We start from the raw sequence: 12,676 nt of genomic DNA, 5'->3' as shown, positions 1-12,676 counted from the left end.
GCATGTATTTTGAGTAGAGTCCAGGATAGGGTAAAAGAGACAACGAGATAATAAATAACCAAAACCAATAACAACAAATATAACACTATAATTTTAGACAATGATATGCACATAAAAATTTTTTGGGTCAGTTAAATGGCTCAGTTTGTAAAAATACCTTTTGCACAAACATGATGATCTGAGGTCAGCCCCCAAACATAGTGGACAGAGAGAACCAATACACGAAACTTATCCTCTGGCCAACACAAAGACCACATGCGCATGCACACACACTAATTGCAAATTCAAAACTCCAGAAACATTTAAATTCCAAAAAGATTAAATATATTAAAATGACAAACTGGATGGGCTTCTAAAACTCAGAGGCCACAGAGAGAATGAGCATTGTTCGCAGAGAACGTTACTTCATTGAATACAGTACTATAGTTTTAGCATTTAGAAATTCCCCCCCTTTTATGAGAAACTTGTAAACAACTGTTGAAGGAGAGAAGCAAGAGTAAAGATACTAAATAAGGGCTAGTTTTGAGTATGGAAAGATGCAGGAGGGGAGGGTGGGCACAGTGTAGCAAGCTGGAATAGCTAGGTGCCCACCTGAGAGCCCAAATCAAGTACTGCACTGTACAGAGAGATGCAGGCCTCTGTGGAGGAATTAAACCACAAAGAAATCTGGACTTGAGCTGATAAGAAGCCAGGAATAGCAATGAAAATAGAAGAGTGCCGTCAGCTTTTATCTGTTACATAGGAGTCCTTAAGCAAAGGAGGAAACACAGGGAAATGACAGAGATTGCAGAAGTACCAATTCTCGGAGGGAGAGAAACTATCTACTTAGAGTGGGGATGCCCAACAAGGTAAAGGATGATACCAGGCATGGAGGTAACACCCAGAGTGGTGGAGAAAACTCATCATGATCTGCTTTCTTTGTGCATCACTGCCTATTAGGAAAGGCATGATTGTAAAAGTTCCACCTTTTAAAATGGCTCTTTTTCTTTCACTCCCCCCTGCCTTTTCACTTGGGCATCTTCTAGCTTTGCCCTTAGTCTCAGCACCACTTTCTCCTTGTTTTCGATGTTGTAAATCCAACCTTTCTCCACAAGCACTGCTCAATGCCTACTCTTCAACTCTCAAGCCTCTTCTGGATTTCTTCTTCATCATGCAGAGCAGAAAGCTCAGTAGCACCCAATCTCTTCCTCCGTCCAAATGCTTACTGTATAAGTGCTCTCAGCTTCTCCAGAGTCTCAGACAGCCACCTCTCTTCATAGCAATGGATGTAACTCCAAAGAATCCTTGTTCTGTTACTTCTAGGTCAAGCTCAGACCTCTGGCGGGCATGGGTGCTGCAGCCTTTAACCTCTATACTGTGGACTCCTCAGTGCTGAGTAATTGTCTGAGAACAAGCTCTGGCCATGCCTTCATGTAAAAATATGCGTCTTCTCCTGCCCTTCAATACACATCCAATGTGTTGTCCTGCTGATTTTAGATATCTTACCATTTTTTCTATCACAAGCCCATCTCAGGACACTGCCTCATGAGCTCATAGTATAGAAGAGCCACATGAGAATCTATTGCAGTTCCTCAAGTGGCTACCATGAAATTCTTACTACTATAGCTGAGTTCTCTCAGTTCATCAGAAATGGTATTTCCACCACATCTGTTGTTTTACATTCTATTCACCCTGCGATGTCCATCTCCAACGCCACTGCCCCCTTGAAGCAATCTCACATACTCCAGCCATCTCTCCTTTCACAATCTGGTACTTATTAGTATTCTGGCTTTTGCCTGTGCAGATGCTAAACATTTTATAGAATGGCAACTCTGAAATTCATGATACACTATTCTTGGCACATTAGGTATTAAAAGCATTGAAAAATTAACCGTGCCATGATTTGGAAAATTATACATAAAACAAATATGGGACTCAAACATGGGCCATTTGTGAACACATGGAGAAAGTAAATTAATGAAATAATCACCATGGTGGATGATCCCATTCTCTAACAGCGCTTGTCCTAAGTGAACACCTTCTTCGGGCCTGTGAATCTCTCCAATTTCCAATAGCCATGAGACAAATTCACTGCAAGAGAATGACAATGGAAATCATAAGGTCTGTGTCTTTTTGAGAATTGTGTCTGGTCCACACATCATAAAAAAGCTACGAAAGGAATCTTAAATATACAAAGCATCATTTTCAAGATATTGCCCAGAAGATATTTTTTTCACATGCGTAGAGCTCATAACCAGAGAAGTCATAATCTATTCCAGAATCCCTATGTACTGAGCTCTCTGATGCTGTACCCACTAAATAACTGCACTTGGGGAGGCCCTCTTCCCCACAGAGCATTTGAAAGAAGATTTAGTTAAAAGATGACACTCTCCCACAAAATGCCAATCATCATGGTGATCACTGAGATAAATATTCAATAAATACAAATATTTCCAAATAAAATGTTCTTATGTCTATGCTTACAAAGATCTAACACTTGAATATTTACACAAACTGATGAATGTGATTCAGAATCGTTTTCGTTACTTGCACACAGCCCAGAGTATTGAAGCTATGGCCGATACCAAACCATTCTTTTCCATTGATCCCACAGGTAACAAATACTTTCTATCAAATAAGAACACAGAACTCTACAAGTATGTTGGTTAGTTAAAGAAATATTTGTTAAGATAGGAAAGTGGACAAAGGCCTTTCTACTTTTATTAAATAATCATATAAAAGAGTGAAAAGGCATAAGAGAAATAATTAGATAAAAGAAGCAAAATAACTTAAAATAAAAGAGAAAAGGGTTAAGAGTGTAAAATACCTTGTAATGATTACAGTTGTGGGCTCTGCAATATAATACTCTAGAATCAAGCCCTCTTTCTTTCTCCACTAGCTATGTGACCTCTCTCTCAGCCTGGATGCCTTTATTGATAACACAGGGACGACATTGGGAGTATCAATGGCCTAGTGCTGCTACAGGATTTCTTGGGATGAAGTATAACAGCACAGAGCCTGGCACATAGTGGCCTCTAACAAAGGCCAGTGGGTTGAACTGATTCATATGAAGCTAAAGCATAATTATTCATTCAGAGTTCACTTACTTCACTAAATGCAAAATGAAGATGAGAAAAAGAGCTGATTTACACAATGATGTAAAATTTGTTTTAATGTGGGAGAGAGGCCAGAGTAAGTTTTCAAGTGGCTTTATGAATAAAGAAAAGATCTTCTATGGCTATGTAGTATGCTGATAAAAGCTCCTGAGGAGCCATAACTTTCAGTGACTTACCAGCAAGTAGACTTATCTCCATGGAGATGCTAAAGTTATACCCATGAAATTATCATAAGATATGCCATCCTTATATGGTGCAAGCTGGGTCTTATATGTCAAGGTGGAACTAGATCTGTTTTCCTTTGTACTAGCTCCCACCTAAGGGGTGTTGACAGATCACAGATACAGGGCTTTATTAATGTCTTTAGGCAACTGGATGACCCCACTATGAGTACCACTCCCTCAGACTGGCCTTCAGTCTGAGGTTCCCTGGCCTACAGTTCAGAGGTGGCCATGTGCTATTTTCTGGTAGCTAGTTAAAGGATATCCTGGTGGGCACACATCCATCAACTTCATGGATCAAAGAGAAATAGAGTTAACTTGCCCAAACCGTTATACTAACCAATGGTAGCATCAGGAGTTGAACAAAGATGGATGATTACAGACTGATCTTTGACATGACTCTAGGTAACTTTTGTAGACGGACTTCAGCATCCACTAACTATATGAGTGTGTCAAACTCCCTGGTCCATAGTTCCCAATTCTTTAAGTAACTACAGACACAATAAACTCATGAGGATTAATTGCTGAATTCAAAATTACATACAGAAAGACATCAGAGCCTGGCCTATGAAGACCCAGCTGAAGTAGCTCTGCTTCTCTTCCAGGGAATCTCATGCACCCAGATGACATACAGCCTCTGGTTCTAGGCCCCTTGGAAGATAATCTACTGGACTCTTAATCTACATACACTCCTTTATTTAAATTGTTTTCTCTCAGCTCTAATATCCCTTCACTCTGTAGACTCATGCCCAACTCTGGGTCTCAGATCCAGAACATGTCCATATCACACCTATCATCCTATCCCCAACAGACACACAACCTGCCTGACACTCCTTGCCTGACCACAAGCTCTGATTCACCATGACAACAGGCATGCCAGCAATTATGGAGACCAAGGTGATGCCTCAATGGCTCAAGAGGCTGGCCATGACTGCATCTTTATCCATTACCTCATATCCCTACCACCCAGAAAACATGTATTAAGAGACAGGGTTCAAAAATGCTTAGGATAATACCTTTTAAACACAAACCATATAAGATAGATGATACACCCAAGAGACCAAGCTTACCTTCCCAGGAAGCACTTAGGAAATGTGGTCAGTTTTCTTTTTCTGTCTTTGATCAGATTTCCCTGTTTGCACATCATTTTATACAATTTCTCACCCTGCTCAGAGATCATTACCCAGGTGTCTTGTTCCATTCCTAGTTTTAACCCTATCAAAAATGAAATAACAGGCATCATGTTAAATTCCTTCATTTATTCATTGACACTTTCATTTAGCAAGCTCTCATTGCTGAAGCCACCATCAACCAGAAGGCTGTGGGTTTGAGCTCTGTATAACTGAAGCCAGTTTTTAGGAAATTTACAGCATCCTAGTGAGACTGGGAAGGCCATAGCCCCAGTGTACAAGGTAACTTTGTACAGCTGTGCCTCAAGGGCACATGACTTTGCAAGAGGAAGAGGATTAAATGAAATTAGCATAATAGGATTGAGGTCTCCACTGGAGGGGAAACCATATTACTGGAAAGGCTCAGTCAACATCTTACCTCTGTGTGGGAAATACATGAGAGTGTTCACAAGAAGACCAAACTATTAAACATTGTTTCTAAGAAAGAATTGTTTACTAAAGCTGAGCAATGCAAAGCACAGAGTCCTGGAGTTTACATAAGTATCCAGGTGCTCTAGTGGGTATGGCAGTGTCCTTGTAGAGGTAAATCACTTCATTCCTTGGGTACTGGGAAAATAGCAACATATTTTAATGTGCTGGTGAAAAAGTTGAGTATGATGGGAAAGAAGGTTCTATCACTTTATATGTAGCTTAGAGGACCAGGTATGGAGTAAATTAAAGAAGGAGAGTTTTAAAAGAGGAAACCATTTGGAGGAAAGCTGAGAAAATTCAAGCAAGCCAAAGCCTTTGTAAACAAGATGAATTACAAAATGAGGAAGATGCTGAGAAATAAGCAGGAGGTGATATAGTGGGAACACAGCAATGGCTAAGTACAGCTATGAAGGGGCAGGGAAATCGGGGTACCTTCCAGGTTGCAAGAGAAAAGGGGAAGTGGAGTTGCTTTCCAGGCAAACTGTGGAGGAGAAAGAAGTCCTGACAATGTCAAGTGATCCAGAGGTCAGCATAGAACATTAGTACAAAGCCCAAGAAAGAAGAGAGGCTGGCCACAAAGAAGTTCACAAGTGTCAGAACAGAAGTCACTCTAATGAGAACAGATAAGCCAATCAAAGAACATAGGGAGCAGGAGCCAGATTCAAAGATGAAATCCTGAGACCACTCACAATCAGTGGATGGGACAAGGGGGCAATGTTACAGAAGAGGCAACGTTTGGAAGAAAGGAGCCAGTGGGTAATTCTAAAATTCCACTGACAGTGAGGTGTTTTATTTTGAAATCTCTGGGAGAACAATCAATAGTCTCATGCTTCCTAGGATTCCAAGTACCTCACAGTATTGACATAGCACACCTAACTAAACACTACAAATGAATGCTCATTCAAATACATTATAATAAAATAAGAATAGTTTATATATTTTTCAATAATCAAACTTTCAAGATACTAAGTTCATCTTTTCTTTCTAATGCTTCCTGAGAATATATTCTAGGTTTCAGATGGATAAACCATACACAATTTACTACTGCCAGGTCAAATACACTTGAAAATTTTTGTGAAACCATGGAGCATGTTTTAAACAGGATATCTCATAGAGACAAGCTACTTATTGGTGACATTACATTGTATTCAATGACGTTCAGACAATATTAAAGGTAATATGTGTATATGCAAAGTGCTTTAATCTGAATTATAAAGCTTACCTATTGGTCTAGGAATTTTCAATGTGCTATAAAAACATAGAGAGCATTCCTTGGAGGTCCCGTGATATTGCAATGCACCGGATGACTATATCTGTCTCTAAAAGACTATGACTGTGTTTCAGAGGTGGAAAAGTAACATTCAAAGATGTAAAAGCAGCTTTCAAATCTGAACCAACTGAAAAAGCAACAAAAATATGACCTATGTACTATTTTAATATTCCCAAGTACATACAAGGTTTTATTTTCATTGTAATGTGCCAATTACAAAGCACAGGGAGAACTACTGATTCCCTAATTGGTTCTTGAGTGTGTCAATAGACGTGGGACTTCCGAGTCCCAGGAAGAAGAGGAAGGATGCAAAGAAAGAGGATTGGAACCTCTCTTTGGAGCAAGGCGAAGTTGCGGACATATAGGTCTTGGGGCCATTAGAGTTTGTAGCCTCTGGTGAGTGGGGACCACGGAGGGTGGAGGGAGCTAGTTGATAAAATTAGGGCAGGAAATTCTTCACCCAGACATTGAGTTATCTGTCTAGTTTTAAAATAATAAAACTATCTAGTGTTTTCCATCCTTGAGGCTAAGGTGGGCAAGAGGAGAAATAGGGCAGCTGGGGAGGTTTGGTGGCTTGGTGAAGCTAGTTGTGAAGGGATCGGGGAGCCATAGCAGATCCCCAGGAAAATGGCCAACCGGTCTTTGGCGGAGTTGAGTGAGACCTGCGGTGGCTGATCTCTGAGCCTAGCCACTAGGGAAGGAAGAGAGCCTGTAAAGGTGGAAGCATATTTTATAAAACTACACGCAATATCACTTTGTAAATCAAGGTGAACATCATGCCTCAACACGTTCTCATAAATTTTTCCCATTCTCTGCACTCATACCAAGCAAGAATGTTCACAAAGCACAACAGCTCCTACTTTATGCACCCACCTTTCCGACGTTCTCTTTCTTTCAAAATAGCTTCAAACCACTCATGCTTTTCTTCAGGGCTTTTAGCCATGCATACAAACCATTTATTTTTTGCTGTGTTGTGTATCTTCCACCCATTCACAACAATATGCCCACTGCTGTGAAAATCAGCTGAAAAGTAACAAGTGAAGACCAATAACTGCAGAGCAATACGTATTACATCAATTGAACATAAACATCCAATTCATGATGCACTCACGATAACTCATATACAATACACATGAAAATTAAGGAAATATTTACATGGTAGATATACTCTGTGCTTATTAATGGAACATGTGTAAGTCACAGTGTTGATATACTACATGTAAATAAATATTATATATTAATATCATGCAAACTACGTTCAAAGATATTTTTAATTTTTAAAAATAATAAAACAAGCAACTTTTAGGCATTTTTCAATAACCAAGCATTTAAGATATTAAGTTCATCTTAGCTTTCTAATATTTCCTGAAAATATACTCTAGATTTCAGAAAAAAGACAATCTTACTGAACAGATAAATTTACATTACTTAATGAATGTTGCAGGGAGATAAAGTCAGCAGAAAAGAAAGGTGTGCAAAAGTAAAACAAAACAAATTTTTATCCCTACACCAGAATGGAATGCAATGTTTGAACCCACACTTTCCACAGAGTCAAATCAGGGAGACAACAATAACAGAATCTGTCTCTACTACTCAGTCATGCTCAGCAAGCAAAGGTTCCAAGATGGGGAAATGAAGGGCAGCCTGAATCAGCATCAACACCAACCAAAGGGATGCCGTTTGCGTCCCTCAAGGCATTAGGCAGCCGTAGCCAGTACAGAGCAATGTGGATGAGCAAGAAAACACCCAGGTGCCACTCCTCCTGGATTGGCATCTCTTCTGCCAAGTCACATTTCACTAAGGTTTGGGGGTACAGGTGTTCTTGGTGCCCATTTCTTGTTCATTAATGCCAAAACAACATGGTATCTTCTGTTAATTGGCTGATCCCCAGAATGTATTCTCAGAGTCACTGCATGCCTATGTGTTCTGTAAACCATCCCAGTCCTTTCTGCACCAGTCACATTATCCCAGATTCTGGACTGTGTTTTAGATATATACAGTGAGACCAGAAACAGCAACTTTTGGTCAAACAGAACCTCAAACTTATAAAAGGAGCTTAGGGGACTCGCTATTTTTATTTAATTCATGTTCATAGCCAATTAAAAATAACTCACAATTATGGATTATAAGATTATAGGTTAATGAGTTTCAAGGGGAATATCAAAGTGACTTCATAATTACTCTACCCTTTTACTGAGCAATTTTAATGAATGAGTGAGAATAAAACCAAAACACATTTTTCTATTAAAAATATTTCAACTCCTCCTCCACATCTGTCACCTGATAAGATCCTTAGATGTGAACCTTGCTCCTTTGTTTAAAAGATCCCACATTCATACCTGCTTTATCTCCTACCAGAGAAAGACATCTACAATAGCTATATTCAACCTACATGAGAAACACTGGGCCTACTTTAAAATGAGCATAGCATACTCTTCCCACAGCTAATAGTAAAATCAACTAATGATATTCATTTCTGAAGACTGAAAGAATCAATCTTCTCAAATAACACACCAAGGGCTACACATATATCATTTGGGAAAAATAGATTGTATCATAGGAATTGAAATAAATTAGTGTGTAGGTGTGTACACACATGGATCATGGATGTATGACACCTGCACAGACCAGCAAAAGAGGCTGGATAGATCCCCTGAAGCTGGTCTTAGCACACATACAGATGGAAAAACAATTACAACATGGGTGTTGGCAACCCAATTTGAGTTTTCCTGAAGATCAGCAAGTGATCTTAACTGCTAAGCCATTTCTCCAGCCCTGTGACATATGATTTCAAATGAAAGAATAATGGTAATTCATTAAAAGTTCAGAAGAGAATTGTTTTCTACTATGTTTTTAAACTATTATTTTAATTTTAAACTTATATATGTAGTTCTTTCATATATGGATACATATGGAGCCTTGAAAATGAGTATATATATTATAATATAATTAACACATATTACACAAAATAAACAGTTGCTCCTGATTTACTTTATAATGCAACACTCTGTAAGAAGACATATAACGACAGCACATTGTTCAAAATAATCCCATTAGAAAACTTATTCATAAAGACCATTCTCATTAAGACCAAGGAAAAGGTCGATAGTGCTTTCTCCTCCATGGGTTTTGTTTGGCTTTGATTTGTTCTGTTGCTAGGATCCAACCCAGCGCCTCTCCAGAGCTCAGCAGTTATCCTATTACTGAGATATACTCTGAACTTCTTTGTCCTCTTTAAGAACTAAAAAATATCTTTGAATGAAATAACAATTATGTGATTAACACAGAATTTTGTATGCTTCAATGGGCCTAAAAGATGAATTTTATAGATGTGCAAAGGAGAGTGGAACTTAACTCCCACTCATTAAAGGTGGAATGTTCAAGTTCAAAAATCCACCATATCTGATATCTTTTAAAATCAGAAATATCTGAAGGTCAAACCCACACAAGTCATGAATGACTTTGAAGCCATGTGATCTGAGAATTCCTTACATTGATTCAGCATTCTTCCACTGACAGGAGTGGAGTTCTTCCTAAGCTGACCCATGTAAACCTCAGTGGAGACACTGGTAGCCATTTACACCATATTGTATTTTAGTAAGATAGACAATATTCAAGCCTTATACACTCATGCTACAAAAGAAGAAACCACCAAAATAACTGTTCAAAACATCAAATATTAATGATATCCCCATAGTGCATTCAGCCCTTGTTCTGATGATCAACAGTGAATATATCAGTTCTAAAAGAAAACTTAAAATCACAACTCATTCATATGAATATTCATGTGAAGAAAATTAGTTTTGAAATAAATCTTTGATTTTATCAAATAATGCAAGAAAGAATCCTAGCATCCAACACAACACAGGACAGGACTTAGAACAGAAAATGAGGGGAGGGGTTAAAACTCTAAAGCGCTGATGAGCTCTTACGTTTTTTTTGACACTCAAATTTCTTTATATAACATAAAAAATTGTTTTAAAATATATAAAAATGTATTAGAAGAAATTATGCTTTTTGTACCCTAGGTAACATACTAAAATTATGAAGTTTTAGTTAAATGGGAAGGCTCAGCAGGTGAAAAGGTTCGCTACCCAAGCCTGAGTTTGTGAGTTGGGTTCTCACAACCCATAGAAGGAAAGAGCTGACTTCTGTGTATTCTGGAGTTCTTTGAACTTAACACATATGCCCTAACTCACAGGCATATCATACAAGTATAATAATAGTAGTAGTAGTGATGGTGGTAATAATAATAATGCCATAGAATATATTCTACCCAACATGTACAAAATTACTTTTGATCAAGTATCTATTATCATCTATTCAATTACCTCCTATAAAACTACTGAACACTATGTGCATTTGGTGACAAAAATGGGAAAATGATGAATAACGTTAATACTTCTATTGAAGTGGAAATAAACTCAGTTGTAAGAGTTTGTATTTTTCAACATTTAAAAATTACATGAAAGAGTTTATTTTAGAATCTCATTGAAAATGCAATGTTTAATATTCAGTAATATGTTCAATACCTTAAGATGGTTCTAAATATTTATACTGAAACAATGGTTGCAAATTTTTCTATTTTAAAATATACCCGAGACAAAACAAAGCAGTAATGCAAAGCTTACCCAACCTATGTGGGAAACTAAATTTGACACCCACCACAAAACAAAGTGGAAAAAACAAACAGCAACAAATGGGAAAACTATCCTAAAATAAAATTTTTCAGTAGTACCGCATTCAAATGTAACCACTGTATTCAAACTTGTGATTTGCCCAATCACACTTTTAAAAGGTCAGCTGCCTTCATCCATTCTTTCTGCAAAACCACACAAATAAACTAGTTCTTCAAAGAAATTTCAAACTTCTTATGAAAGTTAATCAGTGGAATTTCAGTAATGTTTTCCCTATTGCTTTTGATTGAGTATTTTATTACATCATGAACTATCTGCAGCAATAACCACTGAAGAGAAACTAAATTAGTTACTGAAAGTAATGCTGTAATCCAGATAATGAGTGAATGGCAATCTGGCTACACATTAAATTACTAACATCCTCATTTAACAGGGCAAATAATGTGGAGGACAATTGGCCCAACTTTTTCACATTGGAAAGACATATGTAACTATGATAGAATACATGTTAAGAATTCTAAACAGAAATTATCATAATTATTTACTGGGGGGCTAGAGTTCAGTTGTAGAGCTTTTCCCTAACAAGTGGAAGACCTGGGCTTGTGAGAATAATTGAGTTATATTTTATGTGTCAGCTGAAGGCTAAGTAACTTTCCACCAGAATAAAATATTTCTCCTGCTAGTTTTGAACAAAATACTGCAATCAAGTGTCTAATGGAGTTTCTGCTTTTTCCAGGAAGCATTTTTTCTACACCTACAGTATATAACAATACTAAATATTTCTGTAATTCAAGTAGAATAAAAATTTCCCATCTAGCTTTCCATCATAAATTCTAGATATCCTCAACTCATTCAATTTTGATCAAGATAAAGCATAGCTGCTGAGTTGGTTTGGATAATCGAAAATAAGTTGGATATCCAGATAAGCAGATAAGATAAACAGATATGTTCCATTCCTTATCTTACCAGCATCCTGACAGAGAGAGTACTAGGCAGTGGACATAGTCAGTCAGGCCCAGATCTTCCAGAATCCTAGGTTTTCATTTAAAAATCTGAGCTCATTGAGAAGTAATGAAGGTTCCATGATGGGAATGACCAGGGAAGTAAGAAAGGGAAAAAGCTGATGAACCACCCAAACAGCTTGTTGAACAGGCAGCAGCCCAGTTCAGTCCCTGCACACTGATGTTTCGAGCCATGTCAGCTTCCCAGGCATGGACACCAGAGCCTCCTAACTGAGGATTGGCCCCTGCTCTATACCAAACAACAGAATGCTCCACAATGACTTTGTTCTGGGATCTGGGCTTGTGTCTTATCTTCTGAAATATTGATGGAATTTATTGCTTGTCTTCAAGATCTTGTTCATCCTTAAAAACTCTACATTTGAGTTCCTAAGCAAGAGGAGAGGGTAGGGACCTCCACGGCTTCCCATGCACTTCCTTATAGGAAGTGAAAGGCATCCATTTGTAGCTTGAAGTACTTTTTTTCTTTCTTTTATTTTTTTTACTATCATTAAAACAATAAGATCAGCTTTGTCTCTTTGTAAACAAATTTCAAAGGCAAATCTTTTCTTTTTTAATGTAGTATTTTTATTATTTAGGAATTTCACATCATGCACCCAATCACTGTCATTCTCAAGTCACACACACACACACACACACACACACACACAAACACACACACACATACTTGTGACCTCCTCATACACAAAACAAGTAGAAAAGAAAGTTCAATTTGTGTTTTCATACTCCCAGTGGCCAGCCCCTTAAAGACAACAGAGTCCTTCTCCCCTTATTCCCCTGCCAGAAGTCATCGATTGTGGAAAGCTATACCACAGCATCCTTATCTTAATTTT

General features: G+C 37.9%; 1 protein-coding gene across 2 annotated transcripts in view; it reads right to left on the bottom strand.

The window, feature by feature from the left end:
• Positions 1-12,676, bottom strand: part of Prex2 (phosphatidylinositol-3,4,5-trisphosphate-dependent Rac exchange factor 2) — a 310,411-nt gene that overhangs the window by 188,871 nt on the left and 108,864 nt on the right. For both annotated transcript variants that reach the window (XM_006495441.4, NM_029525.1), the window contains exons 9-11: positions 7,061-7,210; positions 4,387-4,531; positions 1,970-2,070 (exon numbers count right to left, since the gene is read on the bottom strand). In XM_006495441.4, the coding sequence (XP_006495504.1) occupies positions 1,970-2,070; positions 4,387-4,531; positions 7,061-7,210 (396 nt within the window). The remainder of the gene's footprint in view (positions 1-1,969; positions 2,071-4,386; positions 4,532-7,060; positions 7,211-12,676) is intronic.

This window comes from Mus musculus, chromosome 1 (assembly GCF_000001635.26).
Source record: "Mus musculus strain C57BL/6J chromosome 1, GRCm38.p6 C57BL/6J".
Taxonomy (NCBI): Eukaryota; Metazoa; Chordata; class Mammalia; order Rodentia; family Muridae; genus Mus; species Mus musculus.
The sequence above is the reverse complement of the archived record's forward strand: the minus strand, read 5'-3'. Positions and strand labels throughout refer to the sequence as shown.